General features: G+C 44.1%; 1 protein-coding gene across 5 annotated transcripts in view; it reads right to left on the bottom strand.

The window, feature by feature from the left end:
* RALGAPA2 (Ral GTPase activating protein catalytic subunit alpha 2) overlaps nt 1–22,121 on the bottom strand; it is a 374,428-nt gene extending 352,307 nt beyond the window's left edge. For 3 of the 5 annotated variants that reach the window (XR_009458933.1, XM_059720247.1, XM_059720248.1), the window contains exon 1: nt 21,851–22,120. Coding sequence is in view for 4 of the 5 variants with exons in the window: in XM_059720247.1 (XP_059576230.1) it covers nt 21,851–21,956 (106 nt within the window). In the remaining variant the exon portion in view is untranslated. Of the gene's footprint in view, nt 1–21,850 lie in introns of all 5 variants that reach the window. The other 2 variants (XM_019491013.2, XM_019491014.2) reach the window with 2 other exon arrangements.
* Nucleotides 22,122–23,290: the final 1,169 nt, after the last annotated feature.

The following is a 23,290-nucleotide window of genomic DNA, read 5'->3' as shown; positions in this document are numbered from 1 at the left end:
TGTCATCACAGATCCACGGGGAGTCCTGCAGGATATGGCCCTGTACACAGGACCAGGTGGAAGTGGCATGGGATCTGATCCAGCCCACAGACCAGCCCAGTGCTCCTCACCCGGTTCATGGGACCCAAAGGTCAAGTACCACTGGCTTAGATCTTTACATAAAATTAAATTTAAAACTGACAGTCTAGCAGGTTTATATTTAAAAGAAACATCTCATAGATTTCATAAATATTTCATAGACATTAGGGCTAGAAGGGACCTTGGAAGATCATCAAGTCCAGCCCCCTGCCCCAGGGGCAGGAAGTCAGCTAGGGTCAAAGGATCCCTGCAAGATAAGCATCCAAATGTTTCTTAAAAGAGTCCAGAGTAGGTGCTTGCACCGCCTCTGGAGGGAATCTATTTCAGGCCTTGGCGGCCCGGACCATAAAGAAGTTTTTCCAGCTTAAAACGCTCTTGGAGGAGTTTGTGACCATGGGACCTTGTCATCCCTTGGGGTGCTCTGGTAAAAAAGCATTCCCCCAGATCCTGATGCACACCCCTTATGTAATTATAGGCTGCCACCAGGTCACCCCTGAGCCTGCACTTCTCCAGGCTGAAGAGTCCCATGGCTCTCAGCCTCTCTTCATAATGCCTATTCTCTTGCCCTCTGATCATGCACGTGGCTCTCCTCTGGACTCTCTCAATCTTCTCCACATCCTTCTTGAATTCTGGAGCCCAGAACTAGTTGCAGTACTCCAGCTATGGCCTCACCAAGGCCGTATAGTGGGAGGATGACATCCTGAGATTTACTTGAGAAGCATCTATGGATGCAAACCAGAGTTTTGTTTGCTTTACCAATTGCAACGTCGCATTGGTGGCTCATGTTCATCTTGTGGTCAGTCATGATCCCCAAGTCTCTTTCAGGTGTGGTGCTAACGAGCATAGCACTGCTGAGCCTATAAGCATGCTGCTCTAAGCAGGACAATCCCCAACTTTGTCATCCCAGCCAATGCTTGGTCTAGCAGTGTCTTAAAAACCTCCAAGAATGGAGATCACACCACCTCACTGGGTAAGCTGTTGCAGTGCTTTACTACCCTCCTCATGAGAAAGTTTTTCCTAATATCTAACTTAAACTTCCCTTGCTGCAACTTGAGACAATTGTTCCTTTTTCTGTCATCACTGAGAACAGCCTAGCGCCATCCTCTTAGGAATCATGCTTCAGGTAGTTGAAGGCTGCTATTAAATCCCCTCTGCAATTTGTCCACGACTCTTCTGTAGTGTGGGGCTCAAAACTGGGCACAGTACTCCAGATGTGGCCTCACAAGTGCCAAATTGAGTGAAGCAATGATTCCCCTCTATCTGCTGGCAATGTTTCTACTAAAGCAAACAAGCATTCCATTAGCTTTCTTTGCAACAAGGGCACACTGTTGGCTCATAATCAGCTTATGGTTTACTGCAGGGGTAGGCAATGTTTTTTGGTCAGAGTGCCAAAAAACACCGTAATACCTACCTCGAAAGGTGCTGGAGTGCCGGCATGGCAGAAAAACAAAATGAGCACAAGGAGTACATGGCAGGATGCCCTGTTTGTCCCCCTTGCCCCCCATCCAAAGCCTCTGCCCCCCAGCCCTACTGCCCCTTGCCCCCACCCAAAGCCTCTGCCCCCCAGCCCTACAGTCCCTTCCCCCTAGCCCTACTGCCACTTGCCCCCCACCCAAAGCTCCTGTCCCCCAGCCCGGGCTCTGTGGCTGCCAGCAGCTACCCTGGTTCTGGGTATCTGCTGGAGCCCGGTCTGCTCCCAGCAGGGCTTGCAGCACCCCAGCTCCCTGCTGGGAGCAGCCCAGTGGGGGCGGGGCCTGAGGCAGTGCAGCCCTGGTCTCTCCCCCGTTCCCGGCATGGAGGTGATGAGCCCAGTGCAGTTGTTTGTATCCAATCTGGGCTCTGGGCAGCTGCAGCAAGCAGTGGGCTGGCTACAAACAGCTGCACTGGGCTCATCACCTCTGTGCTGAAAGCGGGGGAGAGACCGGGGCTGCGCTGCCTCAGGCCCTGCCCCCACCAAGGCGTGCCTGCACACGCCGGTGCGGAGTTGGTGCCAGAGCCCGGCGCAGCTGTTTGGAGCCTCCCAGCTGCAGCCGCCCTGGCTCTGGGGAGCTGCTGCCAGCCAGGATCCCGGGTTGCTCCCAGCAAGCAGCTGCTCGGAGCAGCCCGGGCTCTGTTACTGGCAGCGGCTTCCCAGAGCCAGAGCTGGCCGCGGAGTGCCAAGCAAAATGGCCTCGCGTGCCACGCTCGGCACACGTGCTAGGCGTTGCTGACCCCTGGTCTACTGTAAGGTCCTTTTCTGCAGAGCTGCTGCTTATCCAGTCAGTCCCCAGCCTTGCCAGCGCATGGGATTGTTTCTCGTAAGTGCAGGACTTTGCACTTCTTATTGAACTTCAGATTTGTTTTGGTCCAGTGCTACAATTTGTTGAGGTCTCTGAATCCTAGCCCTAGCCTCCAGCGTACCTACTATTCCTCCCAGCTTGGTGTCATCTACAAATTTGCTGAGTGTGCGCTCCATCCCATCTTCAGGTCACTGATGAAGATATTTAATACTTCACTTGATACCAGCTACCAATTAGACATTGAGCCATTGATTACTACCCTTTGAGCCCAACAATCGAGGCAGTTTTCTATCCACCTTACAGTCCAGTCCATTCATCCAATCCATACTTCCTCAGCTTGCTTGCAAGAATGCTGTGAGAGATGCATCAAAAGCCTTACTAAAGTCAAGGTACATCAAGTCCACTGCTCTTCCTGTAACCACAGAGCCAGTCAACTCATCATAGGAGGCAATCAGGTTGGTCAAGCATGACTTGCCCTTGGTGAACCCATGCTGATTTTTTTTTAATCAATAAGACAAAGATTAATCACAGAACAAGTGCCACACGCTACAGTTCCCTATGCCAAAATGAAGAGACTCTTTTCTAGTTGCTATTAGGATGTTTCAGACAGGTAAATGCACGTCACTTGGGATTTGTGGGCTTTGTTTTCATTGCTGTTTATGTGCATTTGTGGGGAGGGGTTCCATTTTTTGTTTTGTTTTGTTTTAAATAAGAAATGTCTGTGCTATGAAAACAATCTGCCCATGGAAACTATTTTATGTGCCATTTGTTTCCTACAAATGCAGGTCTTGAAACTGGAAACTAAATGTAATTATTCCTCTCTATGAATGCCTTCTATTAAACTCAACAGCTAGCAGAAAACAAGGCTTCCATTTACAAGATTTCACATAAAAGAGATGAGGTCATAATAACTTTCTCTTTTATTCACAAGGAGGAAAAAAAAAGGGATTGCCTCATCAAAAAATAAATTCTATCTTATAAATAGGGGGCAGATAATCACTCAGAGATTTGTGTTATTCTTAAAGCTACATCTTTTTCCTTCCAAACTATTTCGTTCCTAAAATTTTTCTGCAGAGAACGGAGAAACAATTTACAAGTTTAAATAACAAAAGGGCACGCCACAGTAACAGAAGCTTTTACTGTGCCAGTGCCAGAAAGTTTCAATATCATTGAGGTTCTTCTGAAATTCTGCGTATGAGTTGTCAATCCCGGAGTAAGTGCTCAACTAATATTTAAAAAAATAAAAATAAAAAAGATTAATTCCCTTTCAAGTCTGTGTGGATGCCCACAGCAATGCAAGCAAAGAAAGAACACTGATGATTCATGGTTTCATTCTGCTCTTACCAGCATAGGTATAATTTTTCTCTCTCAAGTGGAGCTTTCTCCAATGGAGAGAAGAGCAAAGAAGTAATTGTATACTACTACAACTGGGAGATTGGGATAGATACATAAGGATGGTTTTGTGACAGCAATTCTGAACTTATTCTGTCCTCCCTGGACCAACACGAGTTAGATACAGGGGTAGGCAAAATGCAGCCCATGGGCCAGATGCAGCCTGCCAGGCCATTCTATCCGGCCCTCGGGGCCCCTAAAAAATTAGAAAATTAATATTTATCTGCCCCTGGCTGCCTGTCATGCAGCCCTCGATGGCTTGAGAAAACACAGTAAGCGGCTCTCCACCCGAAATAATTGCCCGCCTCTGAGTAAGAAGCTCTACAAAAATGTTACTTTCCAATGAAACTGTCCTAACTAAATGAAGTCAATGGTATTTTTCACTCTTGGTTTCTTATTTCATTTGCTTCTCTGTCCACATCCCCACTCAATTTGTTTTACCCTCACTGAAAGCCCATTTCTTCTCAGTTGTTACAACTGCTTCAAACTGATCTTTTGCCATCATTTGGATGTCAGAGGAAAAAGATGGAGAGGGAATTGGAGCAGGAACACACTTCTCAATGAATTACTAATGAAAAGTTGCTAGAATGCCAGGAGCAAAAAACATAAATCACTTTCACAAATACCTTTTAATGAAAATGAAGCCATGGACTCTACATATGCAAGATAAAACTCAGCCTTATGCTCTTTCAAAAAAAAAAAAAAAAAATCAATAGTGAAAGTTTTAATCATTTTTCTTACCTGAGCTTAAAGAATCCAAAAAAAACCTTTTAGATTGTCTGTATTTTGATATGAACCCAACTTGCAAATTAACTTTGAGAATGTTCACATAAGAAAAATCCATTCAATCCTTTTGTTACCTTCAATTTGAAGAGACTGGTTAATGTGTGCCCCCCCCCCCACAATGTTCCTGTTCAGTCACCACTCCCCCAGTTGGTCTGGCTGCTGCTGCAGGGGAAAAGTCTAGACTCCCCCTCCCACCTGCAACTTTTGATTTCTACTGATGCCCCAGGGGGCAGTACATCTCACAGTGCTGGGGGGAGGATGAAGGGAGGGGACCTGCAGTGCAGCACGGGAGCAGAGATGGGAGCCACCCACAAACAGGGTATAGAAAAGCAGAGGATGCCTCCTACATGCAGAAGGCATGGGAAGGGAGGGGGAAATGTAGCCCGGGTGCCCATGGCTCGCACTCATGTGGCCCCTGATGACTTTGAAGCTGGACAGCCCTGATTTAAATTATGTTTTACTGATCAGCTGCTCTCATATTTACTAAAAATGGAACATGTAACAGGCATCTAATAAATTCAACAATCTAAGGACTGAAATCTAAGGAAATCTGACAACAGCATGAGAACTATCATATCAGATACCTTGACCTTATTCCAACTATCTCTCTTTGATGCTAAGAGCTCATAATACCAAGCTTTTTCTCCAGTCAATGACCACTCATTCAATCTACTGGAAGAGTCTGGCCAATAACCCATTACCATTTGCATCCAGTATTGTAAACCACTCTGTAATTTTCTTCTTATTCCCTATATGAAAACATAATGTACTCATTACAGATGTTCAAACTCAGGATCTCTAGTATAAAACCTGATTTTAAAAAAATTACCAGAAGTTGGAAATTTACCTTCCTAATTCTTAAACTTAAAGCTTAATAAAGAGAACTGCACTGCTGCAAGTTTATAGAATTGTAAATTCAATCCTAAATTCTCATTCTACCTCCTGGAACAAGCAAAGCAAAATGATAAAAAGAAAAGCTAGGTTCTTAAATCTTTTAAGAACCAGAATGGACAATACTTTTGTTTTTGTTTCACTTGCTTTCCCTATATTTTTCCACTGCCTACTAATCTGTATATCACTCAGTCTGTGTGCACATAGTTAGAAGATAGGGTAATTTGGCCCAAACCTGTGAACTGCTCAAGTTTGTTGGATTTTCTTTTGTGTTAGTATATTGTTTCATGTTATACTTCACACATGCTAACAGCACTTACAATGCTAGTGTCTGAGGGTTAAAGCAGTAAAGCACCTATTAAGTGCTATCGTAGAATAATAAAATTCTGCTTTTCAGTGAGGAGTATTTCCCAATCATATAACCTAACACGTTAAACTAACATTGGACTGCTTCACGGAAGTAATACAATTAGGAGACTCCACTGGGGTGGTGAGGGGTGGGGGACAACTAACAAATACTTGCTGGGCTCCCACTCACTCTCCCATCACACCAAAGCCAACCTCTGATACCGTAGGTCCTACAGCACAGTTAGGAAGCTGGGAACTCCAAAAAGTTGTTTGCAGCGCAGGCCCCAGCCAGTTGAAGGCACCTGTGCACTGCAGGGACTGGGACCAGCTCCCATACAACACCACGGTCACTCCCAGCCCCCACACTACACAAGAGCCTTGAAATGTCCAGCTCCCTGCCCACCTTACCACACTAGAGCCTTGAACTGGCAAGGCTTCCATAAGGTAGTGGAATGGGAGTCCAACAAACAGCTGTTTTTTTAGCTCCCAGCCTCCTTGCTGCACCAGAGCCTTCATCCAGTTCTGGTGGAATCCCAGGGCTCAGAATGAGAATCCGGTGCAGAACTACAATCTCTATTTAGATCTATAGTTAGATGATAGTAAGCATTAATGTGCGGCTGCTCAAAAAAACTTTCTAAGTCTTATTAATGCTTACTAAGATCTAAATATAATGCGCTAAGTGTAATATGTAACAATAACCTTCCTCATAGGTGACCTTATTTGCTTACTTGAAATGCTTAAACAACTTAAAAAAAAAAGGAGATGGGCTGTCAGTAGATAAACTAAAGAGAACATTCTAGTCTAATTTAAGTCTTGCTAGTCTAATTTAAGTCTAGTTTAAGTCACAAACAGCTAACCAACAGAGTTTTATTACCAGTTCTGCCCACAAAAAAGTATATATTATATAATATATATATTTTTTGTGGACAGCACTGGTAATAAAACTCTGTTGTTTAGTTGTTTGTGATTTTGAAGACTTAGATTAGGTTAGAATGTGACATATATACTAGCAAATTTCCCATCAAGAATAACGGTGGGGAGGGAGGGAGGGAGGGACAGAGACTCACTCCGGCCCCAGTCCCTGCTGTTACGGTGGTGCTCTGCCATGTGGGGCAGGGTGAGGCCCATGCTGCGCAGCTGGTACCCCGCACTCCCACCGCTCCGGCCCCTCAGTCCCCACTGTCATGGCAGTGCTCCTCTATGTGTCTGTCTGTCCAGAGCACTCTGATTGGCTGCAGAGGTAACCAATCAGAGTGCGAATAAAGTGTTAGGGACAGACAGATTGAGGCTTTTATAATATTATAGCATATACAGCAAAAGCTTTGTTATCCGGCACCCATGGGGGATGGGGGGAGGCAGATAACAAAACATCCCGGTTAACTGAGAGGCCCAAACAGGTGTCTTTGCCAGCACTCTAAGGGCTGTGGGGGCTCAGCAAAACCAGAAGTGCCACAGTGGGCACTTCTGGTTTCGCTTTTACCTTACAAGCTGGCATGCTAGTTAATAGAGCATGCTGGTTTGTAAGGTGCCAGTTAAGGCAGCTTTTACTGTATATGTGGCATTTATTTATAACATTCTCAAATATTATTTTCAAACTGAACCTTAAATGGCAAGTAAAAACCGAAGTTAATCCTTCTGCAAACGCCAAAGAAATATCCACTTGAGCAAGCAAATATATTCTTGTAAAAAGTTGTTCTGATAATTGCCACAGAAAAACTACCAGAAGTTAAAGCCTGAGATGCTACAAAGAGACACACATCTGAGGAATAGTCACTTTCCTAAATGGTTTAAAATTACTGTATTTACCCAAATCCAAGACAATTCAGAATTTAGGATGAGCCCTTGCTCCCTGCCCCTGGCTGGAGTAGGGTACTAGCTGGAGCTAGAGCTGCAGCTGCAAGAGGAAGGTAAGTGGCGGCAGGGAACAAAGATTGGCGCCGGGGGGGGGGGGGGGAGGAGCAGAGATTATGGAGGGTAGGTCGCTGTGGCTTCAACTCCGACTCTGGGCTCAGGGTTGGAGACAGAGCCACAGTTGCTGCCCCCTCCCCCACCCCACCCCACCCACTTGTATTTGGATAATATCACTATCCAAAATACTGCAGTTATGAGATTGTGATCCATAAAGGACTCTAAAGCACACAAAACTACTCATACTACCCAGTAGAGGAGGAAAAAGTTACCCATCTTAGTTCCCACTCCAGTGGGCTACCCTTTACCAAACAAGATTCTGATGTGAGACCATGCACACAAAACCGCCAACAACTGTACATAAATCAGCATAAGGCTACCCTGGAGCAGACATAACATCCAGTACTAGCACCAGTCAAGGGGAGCTAGTACTGACACACAACTTACCATAGAAACATTCAATGTAAGACTAGGTTGCTATATTATCCTGAAATGTTTCTGATGTAGGCAAAGCCTCTGACAAATATCACAGCCCTGTCAACAGCAGTTGGAACTGATATCAAGAGACCTACAACAGATGATTTGACCAGCAGAGTAGGAAAATTTTCAGCACTGTGCAAATTAGACCTGAACACTGCACTGGCAGCCAAACAGGTCTTTTATTCAAAAATTTCTCTAGTGCAGATAAAGCTCAGAGAACAGTGACAAATGAACATGTGTCCTGTTTGCACTGCAGCTTCCGGCACTGCTATTACCACTACAGCTGCAAGGTACTAATTTTCTTGTTTCAGACGAGACCTTTGTGTCTGCCAGCTGCCACAAAGCAATTATTACTGTCAGACAGGTCATAGGCATGGTAATTACTCAGGACAGGAAAAAAAACAAAAGCACAGAAATTCCACAGTCTTACATTTAATTAAATTTCATTGCCAGTCTCCACCATTTAGCTGACTAGAGGTTTATCTGATGGTAGGAACCAGTTTTAGGGGAAAACAACAAGGTTCCTAGTTTGTTCAGATTTTTAGGAAGAATTATCTAAGTATTAATACTTAGTCTGTGATCCAAGACTCACCAGTGGTCCACAAAGCACTTGATAGTTAAGAGTTAGCCCCATTGTGTTAGTTTTCCTTATTTCCAGTTAGCCATGATGAAGACATCTTAAAGCACTTTATAATATTCTCCCAATATTACTCTTCAAAGTAGGTAGTTACCACTGAAAATGTATTTATTTGCCAGTCAGAGAAGGGAAATAAAAGTATCTCTATTAAGAAAAAGTTCCAACACTGATCAAGTTTAATAACCGTTGATTTACACTGAAAAAAGTATCTAACCTTACAGCGTTCAGCCTTAAAGACAGCTAAGCAAACAGAAATTTATGGCTTCAAATATCATGCAAGGCCTGCAATTCATAACCGTGAACAGAAACCACCATTGAAAGAACTTGGAAAGCCACAAATAGTAAGGCTATCTTCCTCATTTATGAAACTGTAACTGCCATGAGATGCCTTGTATGACATTTTTGAACATTTACAAAACAAAAGCTAAGTGTAATCTCTGAATTAATTAGGAGCCATCTGAAGTAGCAGATACAGGAGGCGAAAAGGGTTTGCAGGACAAGGGCAAGGAAGGGGCAGAGAAGAGGGGTGCAACCACATTACTGCACTCCCCTAAATCTGCCCCCGCATAACTGTACTTACTGCTCTGAAATATTATCACAATATTAAGCCATGCCAATATGTTTAATTCTTTAAAAGGAAGATAAAAACTAAATGAAATACACTTAAAGGGTAAACCATTAAACATTTCAACTACAATGGACTGTTCCTGAGGCAATAAAGATTAAGACAGCTGCAAGGAAATGAGCATTTGTGCTCACATGTAACTGCTGAGACAACATGGCAAAGAAGAATGGGACTTTGTATATATTTTTTTTTAAAAGGAGAGCTGATCAAGATTACTATGAAAATTCTGACAGTCTGGGACCAGAATACAGCTAATAGGAGGCTGCATTATCTAGGGGTGACCACTGTAAAGGAACCAGTTCTGCAGACCACCATGACCAGCTGAAACAGTATTGTTTGAGAATCTACCTTGAAAAATGCCTAGATCACCAAATCTCCAAAATGCTGTGTCTGGAACTACCAGTCACTGTGTGCAACATGAACCAAAAATGAGTATTAGTCAATGTCAAAGCAAACTACAGGAAATTGTTTTTGTTATTTATCGACATGTTGCAAACGACATTTATCTTAAAAGTAATAAACTTGGCTATGATATCTAATAGTTTTGGTTAGGATTCTGGATAAAGTGTGTGCAACAATACACGCTGAAACGGGAGCAAACAAGTTTGCTTTTTCTTTTAGATAATAACAATACATTAATCCATTTTCCTGTACCCCTTTCCATCATGTCCTTTTTTTCTCCCCAATGCTACTCTTCACATCCCTTCTGGTCAGCAAGGGTCTTCGCCCTACTAGATAACTACAATAACTTCAGTTTTCCCAATACAACTAAGGCAAACACAACTGTGATAGATGATGTAATTGTAGTAGATGGTCAACATGAAACAGACAAGGAGACAGAGGAATTAAATGATTCAGCAGGCCTTAAGAAAAACAACAACAAACATTTTTTAAAAATTAAATATTCCCCTGTCATCTGACTGACAGCTCCATTTAGTTTGCTTTTTGGTTTTATTTTAAACCCATTGCATGTAAATCTTGTAGCTTTTCTGCCTCAGCTGAAGAGAGCGAGAAGCTGAGGATGAATCAATTGCTAGAATGCAGCTTAAACATTGTGGTTAAAGAAAGTCAGCACTGAGAGACAGGTCCAAATATTCACAGCACAGATATTAACAGAAATTACCACAAAATGACCGTGCAAGTCATGTGCAAGCAACAGTTAACATAATTTCATAACAAGAAAAAAACGAGCATAGCCATGCATTGGTAATACTGCAATATTCTTGCCCTCTGGCCTGTTGTTCCAATGTCATTTACATAAAAATTATACAGTACAACCTCATTATAACAAACCATATTTATACAACACCCTCCCCCCCTCCCTCCTTTTAACAATCCTAACAGCAGGAACCAATCTTTTCATTATCATGATGTACAAAAATGACTAGTCCTATTATAGAGAACACCCTCTTTTAATGAACTTTCTTTCCATCCCATGGGAGTTCATTATAATGAGGCTGCAGTGTACTGAAATACCATCATGCTAATCCTTTGAGATCTTATGTCAATATCTTTATTCTTTTTAATTATGCTGAAAATTCTTTTGGACCATCCTTCATTTTCTATGGTGCTCAATTAAAAAATAGAGGAAAACATGTACAGTATATTCCATTTGCATGCAACCCAGATAAGTGCAGGATTTGCTTAGCTATGTAACCTAATGCCAGCCACAATTTGCTGCCTAAGGCTTACACTATAACAAACTTCCATTACCTGCATATCAGTTAAATGAACAAATGTTTTAAATGCACAGCATTTTCAGCAACACTATCATCTCTGTAACTTAATTGTGCTTGTAGAGTACCTTTAACTGCAGAGTACCTTTAACTGTATCTGTCTACTTTATAACTAAGTGGACATGCCTACAAGTGCAATTAATGCATCTGGATATACTTCGAATCAAACTGAACCAGAGTAGACTAATTCCGATGTCACCATCTATACATGTGTTTAAGCACAGTAACCTACTGCACTGCTGGATACCACTTGTATCTGACAGGACTATCCAGCAGCGCAATAAATTAGGCTACTGTGCTCTAACTGCCATGCACATGTACATTATGATGCTTTACTGGGCAACAAATTAGTCTGCTGCACAGTAAAGCATCCTGTGTAAACATGCCCAATGTAAGCTATTCAACTACTCCAGAAAGAGTGAAAGGGAAGTAGCTGTCAAAGGGCCACTTATGCACAGACCAGCAAGGTACTGTCCTTTTCTACGTAAGAAAGTTTCATTTGAAACAGCAATCAGGAAGCAGTTTTGTCCAAAGTTGGATCATTCTGTCTAAATTAAGTTCAGAGATGCTTTTGATAAAAGCCTACCTCCCTTAAGAGACTGCTTCTAACTTAATACAAGTTTCCTGCTGAAAAGCAACAGGCTAACACTAACGATGATAAACTCTTTCTTGGGTCAGTGGCAACAATTGCCAGTGGTAAGTAGGAAGGGTAGAGTTTTTGGGGGGTTGCAGGAGGGGTTGGTTAACCTTTTTTTTTTTTTTTTTTTTTCCCTACAATGTACTCAAACTTCTATTATTAAGGAATTAAAAACTAGAGCTGCATGAGAGGGGGGAGAAAAAAAAGGCATGTGTAAAATACACAAGTCCTGTCAATAAAAGTCAACTTGCATTTAGTTTAATTCATAGTTTCACAGTTGTTAGGGGCTGGAAGGGACCTTACAGATCATTGGATCCAGCCTCCCCTTGCACGTGGGCAGGAAAGACTGTTGGGATCAAATGATCTCAGCAAAATGGATATCAATTGCCTCCCCCATTTTTATTTTTTTTTAAGAAACGGGTTTGTTAGCGATCCTTGGCTGCTTTCTGGAGCCTTTAGCATGTCAGTGATTTGCAGCTGAATTTTGTATCAGAAATCATCAGTTAGTTATATCCCATGTCTGCTTTTCCCACGTCATATTAGAGGCTCTGAAAACCAAAACGTGAATCTGGTAGAACTCAATTATAAGTCAATAATTGACTCAATAAGTCAATTATAACTCAAGTTCTCTCTCTTGCGGTTTCCACTGATATAATTTCCAAACAGTATTTTAGGATATTAAACATTCTACTGCAAGAGACAGGACAGTTTAAAGGACTGATATGAAGACTGGAATCTCTATCCCTAGAAATTGTCAAGAGGAGGATATACTGGGATAGCTCAGTTAGGGATGATCCTGATTTGCACAGGGCTGGACTGATGACCTCATGAGGTGTCTTCCAGCCCTACTTTCTATGATCCTATAACTTAAAAACCTATCTGTACGCTATCTATCATCTTTGCTTTGGTTCAGAGTCGTCAAACTTCTACATGGGTAGGGGCTGCACCCCCTGCAGCAGATATCACACAGAGGCCACACAAAGGTAAGCCACAGGCCCCCCTGGGCAGCCTGCTCTATAAGCACACACAGCTGCACTATGCACCCACATGGGTGCTTCCTCTCCCCCACACTACACCATGCACCTATGCAGCCTGAGATTCACTGCAATTCCCCCTCCGGCAGGGGTAGGACAGAAGCTGAAGGAGTGAAGGGGAGCCCACCGACTGCAGCCACTGCTGCAGCCAGAGCGATTGAAGAGCAGCAGCTGGGGAGTAGCCTGGGGCCCCTTACAGGCTACATGAAGCCCTGGCCCTGGCACCAACAGTTGGTGAGTCCTGCTTTGGTTTGTAGATTTATCATGTTATACAGATAGGCATATTTTTGTTAACTGCTATGCGTACCTAACCAACAAAGAAAGCCAGCAATGCTTTGAATGTTACCAAAATCCTTCCCCTGGAGCATTCACATAACTTTCAGTGCCCTGTGCTGGCTCACAAAAAAGGAAAGAAAAAACAGAGCAACATGTGTACAGATAATGTGTGCACACCCACAAACCAAAATCTAATTCATGTGTAAAATTGCTGGGTAGCGCAGAAGGGCTGCTTGGTTTCCTCTCTCTCTCTCTTGTAGACTGAGGGGGAAATATGAAAAAAAAAGTTGCTGGATTTTTTAGAAACTTTAACTGTGGGACAAAAGGAATAATTTAAAGGACTGCGAGACCTGCCCACACTCCTTTAAAATATGTTCCTGCAAGGTATTTTTAGACAGCATACACTTAAATCATTAGAACAAAATACAATTTCTAACGTTGCAATTTTTTTAGTTATGAGCTTCCCAAAATAATGATTTAACACAAATCTTGAAATTCCTATTTAATATGTATATTTTACATGAGGCAGATATGATTCTTAAATTTATGCCCAATGGGAAAAACCCATATTTGAAAGTCATGTCCCAGTGACAGGATTGCCTATTCAAATTCACTGCTTGGCTGCATCCAGATGAGCACAGCCATGCGGTATGTTTAGCTGTTCTCCAGATATCCAGGGGTCAAAAAAAAAAAACCTGCAGAAGAAAGAGCTGAAGGGCATACATGGTGGCAGTGCGTGCCACCCAAAGTCAGAACCTGACTGGCTGGAGCCACACTCCGCTGCCAGCCAGGCTCTATGAGGCAGGATCATCACTGCTGTAGCCCAGGAAGGCCCCCAGGTAAGGCTGCTGGGGCCAGCCCAGTGCTGGTCACAGCCTCCCCTACCCCACCCAGGGCAACTTCCCACATGCCAGAGTGCGCGTGGCACAGGCATTCCACAGGGACAATTAGTGGCAGCACAAGGTATGCCACCACTACTTGTCCCCGGGGAACTGAACGTCCATGCACATCTGGACACGACCCTTGAGATGTTTTGTGTAAGTCATGTTTTTATCATGATTTCCTTAGGGCTATGCTACAGTAGGGGAAAAGAAGGGAGGGCTGCGATTATATACCTCCACCTTATGAAAAATTACAAGACTGACCACTGTCCAGGTCACACTATTTATTGGATTCTTAATGTATTATTTGAGAATCAGAGAAGCTTACAACAAACAGTAGTATATTGACTCACAGCTAACATGTAAACTACAGCTCCAATCTACTGCATAAAGAAGGAATGTCAGCTCTGAACACAGCAGAAACGTAACACAGTAGTTATAAATAATGAATAAGGCCTTTTATTTTTCCCCTGTGAATCTGGCCATAAAGGTACTGGCTGTTCTTCCAATGCCTGAACAATATGGGGTCCAATTATATCAGGATGCAAACACATAGTACATTACTCTGAAGTAATTTGACTTTATTCTGAGGTAAAAGTGGATCAGAAGTGTGATCTACAGCCTTACATGGACATGAGTCACTCCACTATCTATACGCTAACATGTATTAATCTGGTGTGCCAGCCATGAGTCTGCTCTCCTGGTTTGTCTCATCCCAGAATGGCCATTTGCTTAATGCAAGTTAGCTCCCCTACTGACATACTGGACTAGCACAGAGAGCAAGCCTGGAAGAGCTTATAGGTCTCCTGGTCATAGGTCTGCTTCATACTACTACAGAGTATCATCCCTAGTAAATTACTCAGGGTAACCATAACGCATGTTTACACCTTAGAGATCAACCCTTTTTCCTTATGTCTCAGTGCAGCACCCAAAGACATTTAATAATATATTGATCTGAAAAGTGTAACTCCAAGGAGCCACAGGCAAGGCACCTTCACAGCCGGAGTCTATTAGCAACTCGGTACATGAGTCCCAGTCTGTCCCTTTTCAGTGACTGGTGTAAGACTTTCTACTTACTTCCCTAATATTTCATTCATTACCTTCATTTTCCATTTTAAATTTCCCTAAAAGTTAGCTAATTCAATATTGCAAGTGAAGGTGAGAGTATATACTGCCTAATACAGAGAGACTTTATCTAATCCATGAAAAGTATGCCCAGATTTCAATGGGATAGGGACTCAAATGCCTGTAACAATCTATCACAACTGAGCCCCTTACAGTGATTAGTTTCCATTATCACATGCCAGGGCAGATCCCGGATTTTACAAGAAGTGGGTGCAGGAGCAGCAACCAGCGCTACAGGATTGGCTGCACCCAGACTCCTGCCCTCTCCTCAGAGGGTAGGCAGACTGTGCCAGAAAAGGAGCAGCATGGACTTTTTTGAATCCGGAAGAAGGTAAGAATTCCCCCCTTACCATTCCCTGCTCAGAGGCACATCTCCTCCCCTCCCCAGCCTGCCACTGCCAGTGTCCGCACTGGCCCTAGGGTGAGAGGAGCTCAAGCCCTACTCCAGCAGAGCTGGGTGGCAGCTGGGCTCAGCCTGGGACAGCGGCAGCAGTGACAGATGGGTCCCCCTTACTGACTGATCCACCCAGGTGTCACCCATCAGCTCAGGAGCAGACATGGGGAGGGGGAAGCTGCCTGCCCCACCACAACCACTGCCCAGGGCCGAGCCCAGCCCCTGCACAGCTCAGCTAGAGCAGAACACAAGCTCCCCTCATCTGCTGCACAGCACGCACACCAATACTCATCTGATCCGTGGGATGTGTGGGGATAGAGGCAGGGAGGGGGGCATTCTCCTGCAGCAGGAATCTTCACAGGGCTTTGGGAGGGCTCCAGCCCCAGGCATCTGCCTCCCACTCATAGCACTTCTCTGGGTTGACCCAGAGGAATGTAGGAAGAAGAGAGCTGTTTTCACATAGGGGGAACCCTGGGACTACACATCTCAGGGATCTAAAACAGTGTTTTGTAGATTTACAATACAATCCCAAAACTGTAGCCACTCAGATCACAGCTATACTCAAACCCCAGTCCAACCTACTAAACAGACAAGAAGACTCAGACCCCACTCTAACGTCGTGACAAGGACAACTGAATCCCTCTGGTCATCACTTACAGCCCCCAGCTTGAATACCTTACACCAGGGATGGTCGACCCCTGGCACACATGCCACAAGTGGCACAGGCAGCTGCTTAGTGTGGCACACAAGCCCTGGGTACTCAGTAAAGGGAGGTGCTGGAAGAGAAGCAGGGGGGCTCAAGACTTTGGTGGCATGGAGCAAAGTGGGAGAGGAGAGAGAGGCATCAGATGTCACCGCCAAGTTAACACTTGATTCTCACAACATAAAACAGAAATGGTTGAGGGGATAGAGAATGTGTAACCAGGTTCTTGGTGGTGACATCTTCTTTTGCAGTAGCATCCTACCCCTGCTCTGTTCTTCGTGGTGTGACTGTGGCCAGAGGCTTGAGCCCCGCTACCTTCATTTCAATACCCCAGGGTGCAAATTATCAGGTATGTTTCAGAAGCAGATATAAGGTGGAAGAAATCAGTGCTGCACTTAGGAAGGGAGTGGGATGTAATGCAGTAGGCCTGCCAAAAACATTGGCCATTGTTGCTTTAGATCCACCATTAATGAACTCTGACCCCTCCTGGAAAATTACAACTACCCAAAGATCCTGGCATACAGGCAGCACTCCCACCTCAAATGACATTTCTCCATCAACAGACTAGCTAATTTTAGTTCTCACCAAGACACCAGGTCTTGATACAGACCCAATATGCCATCTATGCCCCCTCCTCAACATAGACTGTATTATCACTAAACCAAGCCACACTAATTAGCGTATCTGGGATTATTCACCTGCTCCTCTATCAACATCATGTATGCCATCACTAGTTTACAGTGCCCTACTGCAGCCAATATTGAACAGACTTATCTGAAGGAATGAATGGAAACTGATTTGTTATCAATTCCAGAAATAAGCAAAAGCCTGTGGCAGAACACTAACTTCCCTGGGTGTTCAATCACTGACCCCTGAGTCAACAGTTTTTAAACAAGGTGAAAAAAAATTTTTTTAAACCAATTTAAAAGCAAAATCGCAGAACAAGAAATTATCCACGAACTCAACTGCATTAACCGTGGGACTATGGGTTCTCATCCCACTACCTGAACTAGCCATTAACTCCACTGGCCCTCAAGGTGTTAACTGCCTCATTCATCTCAATTGATCTAATAAACCCACTCTTTATCTCTCTTGGCAACGTCTACTCTGCCCCATTCCTCTCTAAAAAAAACTTTCTTTTCCGCCAGTCCATTCACAGCATCTAAGTAGGCTGTTGTATTTGAAAGCTTTTGCCTCTCAAAACCAGTTAATATCTGAGGGTGTTTATAGACATGCTCCAGGAATGAGGGGAGGCGGGCACTTTAATTAGAGTGGCTCTAAGAGCCACTCTAATTAAAGCACCCAAAGCATCATATGCTTCCGCATCCCCGTGCTGAAAAATGGCGGCAGGGGTGCTTTAACTAAAACTCAATGAATGAGCTTTAGTTAAAGCACCCCTGCCGCCATTTTTCAGTGCAGAGATGCTGATACATGTGATGCTGGAACGTGTCGATGTCCGGTAATTCGTGTATACGCACCATAAGGTGCCACCTTGCTCTACCTTCTGCCTGACTTCAGACCTACCTCTCCAACAGATTTGAGTTAGTAAAATCACTGTAGGACAGTAGGTTATCTTTCTGTCCTTCTTTAAACACTGTTGTAAACATGTCATGCATCAAGTCTTGCAGAAAGAGTGCAGTGTTCTAAGAATCACACACTTCGTGCCATCCAAAAATAGAAAAAGTCCACATAACATCAAATTATTGGGTCAGTTGTCACTGATAACAAGATCAGACCACTTAAATATAGGTTTTCCTAAAACTGTGTATAACATGTGTGGGTTATTTTGTATCATATGAGCTGCCCAGCAAAACCACATAGTACCACCAAATTTGAAGCCTGGGTCCAAATTTGAAGACTAGGTATATTTCACCTTGGCTTACACAAGAAGCAGTTTTCAAAACCAAGAATAGTAAAATGCATTCTCCTGAATTCTCCACTACAGTATTCTCTTGCCTAAAGAAAAACTTGCATGGGTTTATTTTCAAAATGGAAAAGAAATTTAAATGATTTGCCAAAGGTTACTCAGAAGCTTCAAACAACACTGAGACCACAAACCTTTAGAGGTGACCTAAATCTATCTTACCCACTAAACACAGTACTTCTCACACAAAAGGGTTCCATTTTCCAAATTTAGATCATACAGGATTAACAATTCCCACCCGTCTTTGTAAAGTGTCAAAGATACACAAATGAAAAAAAGCACTACCTCGTTCTAAAGCATTCCAATTAGCATTTTTCAAATGGTGTAACTAAGCATTTGTCTATGCAGCAAACTGAAGCGTGACAATAGCTTGACTAGGCCTCCCTTGGCTAGCTTAAGTCTCGTTAGCATAGGTAAAAAACAGTAACCAAGATGTTGTGGCATGTCTTCAGCGGAATCTAGCAACACCAAGAGATGCTTGTCAGAGACTCCCAAGTGTTAACTCAGGTTTCTGCATCTGTAGTATTACTATTACTAGAGTTTTGGTATGCCTGACTGGGTTACAATCACACTTCTGTATTGCTGTGCAGACCTTTGCTAAGGGGCATGGAAGGAAACTGGCTGGCCCAGAAGGCTTGAGCAGTAGGGAAAGAAACCCCTTAGCCCTCAAGTTCTGGGTCCACTAAGAAATTGTGGTACTATAATCTACTAATACTGGAAGAGAAAATAACTTAGTTAACAAGACATGCAATCTTTGTAAGCAACATATGCATCCTATCAACTGTGCTTTGAAATATATAAGGCTTTGAAGAAACTATTTTCAGCTCCCTTATTTAATAGTCATATGATACGTATACCACTTATATATTTTTGAAACATTGTTTTCATTCATCCACATATAAAAATGAAAAATGTTAAAAAAAGCACATTCCAAAGCATATATACAAAAACACCAATTCTATTTAAAATATCAGTTAAATGATAACGCAGTTTCTTATCACACACAGACTCAAACACTGGAAATAAAGAAAAAAGGTCGTCATAAAGCCTGCATTGCACATAAGGATTTATTAAGTATAAAGAAATGCATGTTTTATAATTTAAAAAAATCTTAAGTTTGAGCCACAGTAAGAAACTGGTATCCTTTCACTAATAAACTCACATGGTAAAATCGGGAGGGGGGGGTGTTAAGAGAGTTTTTATATTTGCCATTCTTAACATGCAGTTTTCCAAACAGAAATGCTTTTACTATAAATCACTTATGTTACACACTTACTATTAAATCACATTCATCCTAAAACACGTAAATTATAAATACATTACCAAAATGCCAGTGTCAATGAATAAATACTAACTGATACTAGTCCCCATTTAACAATAGTCCTTAAAAATGTACTGAACCAAGATAATAAAAATTCTTTAAAAAGAGCAATCTGCATATTGGACCTAGGGCTGTTGCACTGTGATGAGATTTCATTAGATTGATAAGCACACGTTTGCAGTACATAGTATATTTTATGTTTCATGATTTATTTCTTGCCTTATACGCTTGGATTTTGTAAATTAGGCAATTAATAAGGTAGTTATTTTCTTAGCAGTCTTTAACTTTTTTTTTATTTGTAGAAGCTTTTATTTGCTATGACATTTTTAATCTAAAAGCAACCTTTTGAAGTTATTTTGGTGCCTATAAAGTGGAACTAGTCCCCCTGTAACATCTGCATATTTTATGAACCCAGATGCCAAAATGCATTCTTAGATAGTCTCAGTTGATTATTGAAATATAACCAACGAATGATTAAACAAACAAACAGTTTGGGAGAATGTGGTTAATTTGTGTTGCATCTTTAATACTACCAGCCATGCACACAGTGGAACAAAGAAGACATCTAGAATTTACAGAAAGTCATGAGGCAATGTGTGCATTTTGATAAAATCTTATTTCAGAGAAGGAAATAAGTAATGGTCTGTAAATGGTTTTTTATCACGAACTTCTTTGTGGTATAGCTTGATTATGTACAAGAGGAGTTTTTTGGCATGCCCTATCCAAAACAAGGGAGGGGAAGGAGTTTGGGAGGTGTTTTTTGGTTCTTTAATTGTCTGGGGAACAGAAACCTTCAGCTCATTCTCTAGTAAACTCCATCTGAACTCAATTAATACACTTTTCATACAGTGAAGTAGCATATGAATAATATTTCATTAAAATGCTGCTACTATCATTTAAATAATGGAATGACATTTCACTTCAACCAAATAAAATCTCGTTAAATTTCCTGGAATATCCTGCAAGACCTTACCCTTCCTTTTCCATGCTTTTTAATGCCTGTTTATCATTACAGTTACACATCCTAAACATTGATTTTGCAAAGTGGCCCTGTCCTTTTATCCTAATGGAATTCAAGATATTTTCTTAAATTCATGTAAGAGACATTAATCCTAACAGCTTTAGTCAGACCAGATCTACTCATGTATGAGGTCATTTAACTTATACAGAAGCATCAACAACTGAACAGGAGGCAGGGCGGTACTAACTCTCCTTAACCTTTGTCCTAAACCTCAGGGCATGCTAGTCAATTGAGTTTCTTTATTTCTGGGCGGTTTTTTAAAAGAAGTTCCTTCTAGTTAAATGTCTCAAGTTGCAGCAAGGGAAGTTTAGGTTAGATACAGTATTGGAAAAAACTCTCTCACTAGGAGGATGGTAAAACACTGGAACAGGTTACCCAGGGACGTGGTTGAGTCTCTATCCTTGGAGGTTTTTGAGACCCAGCTACACAAAGCTTTGGCTGGGATGATCTAGTTGGGGATGGTCCTGATATGAACAGGAGGTTGAACAAGATCAGTGTTTCTCAACCCATAGGTCGCAAGAATATCTGAGAGGGTCATGAGCAAACTTTAAAAATGGATCAACAAACTTTAAAAATGGATTCTCCTTTAAAGGAGAAAAAGGTGGGAAATCGCCAGCCTGCAAGGGGCTGCTTGGAGCCCACACTGTGGGGTGGGGGGCAGCAGGTCAGAAGCGAGGGGCACTGGGTTGGGATGAGCCATTGACATTTCCAAATGAGTCCTGGTCCAAAAAAGGTGGAGAACCACTGGATGACCTCCAATGGTCCCTTCCAACCAGCGTTCCCTCCAAGCTGTGCAGCCATGCAGGCGCACCTGGCAGCATGGCATAAGCTTGCCTGTGCAGCCGCGCACGCCACGCAGCTTAGAGGGAACGCTGTGTCCAACCCTCATTTTTTATGACTCTGAATCCCCCACAAGAGACTGGATTGCAGACACTTTGGATAACAAAACCAGGCGCGAACTGGTGCACAGGAAACACCCAGTCATTCCAAACAAGACCAGACACAGGCATGGGCCAACAGGGTGCCCCAGACAGAAAGGAGGCCAGAAAATGGTCATTATTATTACTATTATTATCATTCTCTCTGGCGAACGGGGGCCTGATACTACAAGTTCGTCCTGGGCCACCTGGAGTCAAGGAACAGCGCCGATTCCAAGGGTGGCAACTACTGATTTGAAGAGCCCGTTGTCAAGCAGGTTTTCAAACTCTTCTCCCCCTTCCACTGACAGAAAGATGTCTGTGCCCCGCTCTGTCTACCCGGGGCCTCTCCCGCAAGGCTCAAACCCAGGCGCACTCGGCACTGCCCACCCGAGACACCCAGCCCCTCCAGGCCCGTGCCCCGCGGAGGAGGCGGCGGGCAGTGCCCGGGGCTCACCCAGCACGGCGCGGAGGTGCTTGAGGCGGGTCAGCACGTCCTTCTTCGGGTCCAGCGCTTTCTGTGTAGATTTCTTGACATCCGCATGGCCCTTGCGGGAGAACATCCCCGGGGCCGGGGCGCCCGGCTGCAGCGGGGGGCGGCGGATGCGGGACAAGGGGTGGGGGGATGGCACAGACCCCCTGGCTTTGCAGGGGGCAGTCCCTGCGCGGCGGCTCCGGCTCCTGCTGCCGCTCCAGCTCCGGAGTGGGCGTGTAAACACGGAACTGGCGCCGCCGCGCTTCCCCGACTGCGCAGCCGCCCGAGCCCGCCCCTGCAGCGCCTGCCGGCCCGCTCCCCCGAGTAGGGCGTCCGCCGGGTCACACGGGGCTGGGAACGGGGCCGGAGCCTGCCGCCTCTCTGCCCACCACCCCGACACCCCCGGGCGCGGCCCCTCTCAGTGGGCGCCGGGACTACATCCCCCGGCATGCAGAGCGGCGGGACGCGCGCCGCCAGCTGCCGTGGGGGCGCGCTGCATACTGGGAGTTGTAGGCGCCGCGGGACGGGGAGTGCCCGGGTCTTTGTGCCGCGGGGAGTCTTGCACCCCCTACCAGCACCGTGGGCTGTGGTGTGTCCCATGGGACCCCCATGACCTCCCGTTCTTCCCCCTCACCCCTAATTACAGGCAGCAGGGGGAGGGGTGTAGTGGCCTGCAGGTGCCCTGTACCCCACCCCAGGAATAGGGTTGTTGGGGCACATTTACACGTGCACATTAGCCTATTTTAATGGGCGTTAAAACCTCGCTAAAAAAACCCTGTACTCTTCCGTTAATGTGCATTAGACAGGCTAATGTGCATTTTCCTAGTACCTTACAGTGGAGGTACTAGACTTAATGCTAGGGTGGCCATCATGAGGACAGTCCGGTTGTCTTCTTGATATGAAACCAGATGCCTTTATGTCCTGTATTTTTCTCTTCTCTTCCTCCTCCCTCCCACACCTGCTACAGCGCTACCCAAGGGCAGGTCTACATGTGTGTTAACGGACATTAGTTAATGCACATTAAGTCTCGTACCTCAAGTGTTAGGGAGCCCTGCTCGGGGCTCTTTCCATGGGCGCCTGCTCCATGCGCTGCCATCACAAAGATGGGCTGCTCCCCTTTGGCACTAGCTGGAGTAGCTCTTTTCTTCAAAAGAAAAACAGAGGACATAAAGGCATCTGGTTTCGTATCAACAGAGGACCAAGTAGCAGAAAACTGGAATGTCCTCTATGATGGCCACCCTACTTAATGCACATTAACTAAAGTGCATTAATGCACATGTAGACATGCGCCAAGGGTAGTGCCGTAGGAACAAAGTTTGGTGCCCAGGGCCCACCCTCACCCCACACACAGATCTGGGGGGCACCCCCCCCATGCTTACCTGGAAGTGCACACAGCGGCAGGAACCACCCTCCCAGCATTTC

This window comes from Alligator mississippiensis, chromosome 1 (assembly GCF_030867095.1).
Source record: "Alligator mississippiensis isolate rAllMis1 chromosome 1, rAllMis1, whole genome shotgun sequence".
Classification (NCBI taxonomy): domain Eukaryota; kingdom Metazoa; phylum Chordata; order Crocodylia; family Alligatoridae; genus Alligator; species Alligator mississippiensis.
This window is presented reverse-complemented; position numbering and strand designations above follow the sequence as displayed.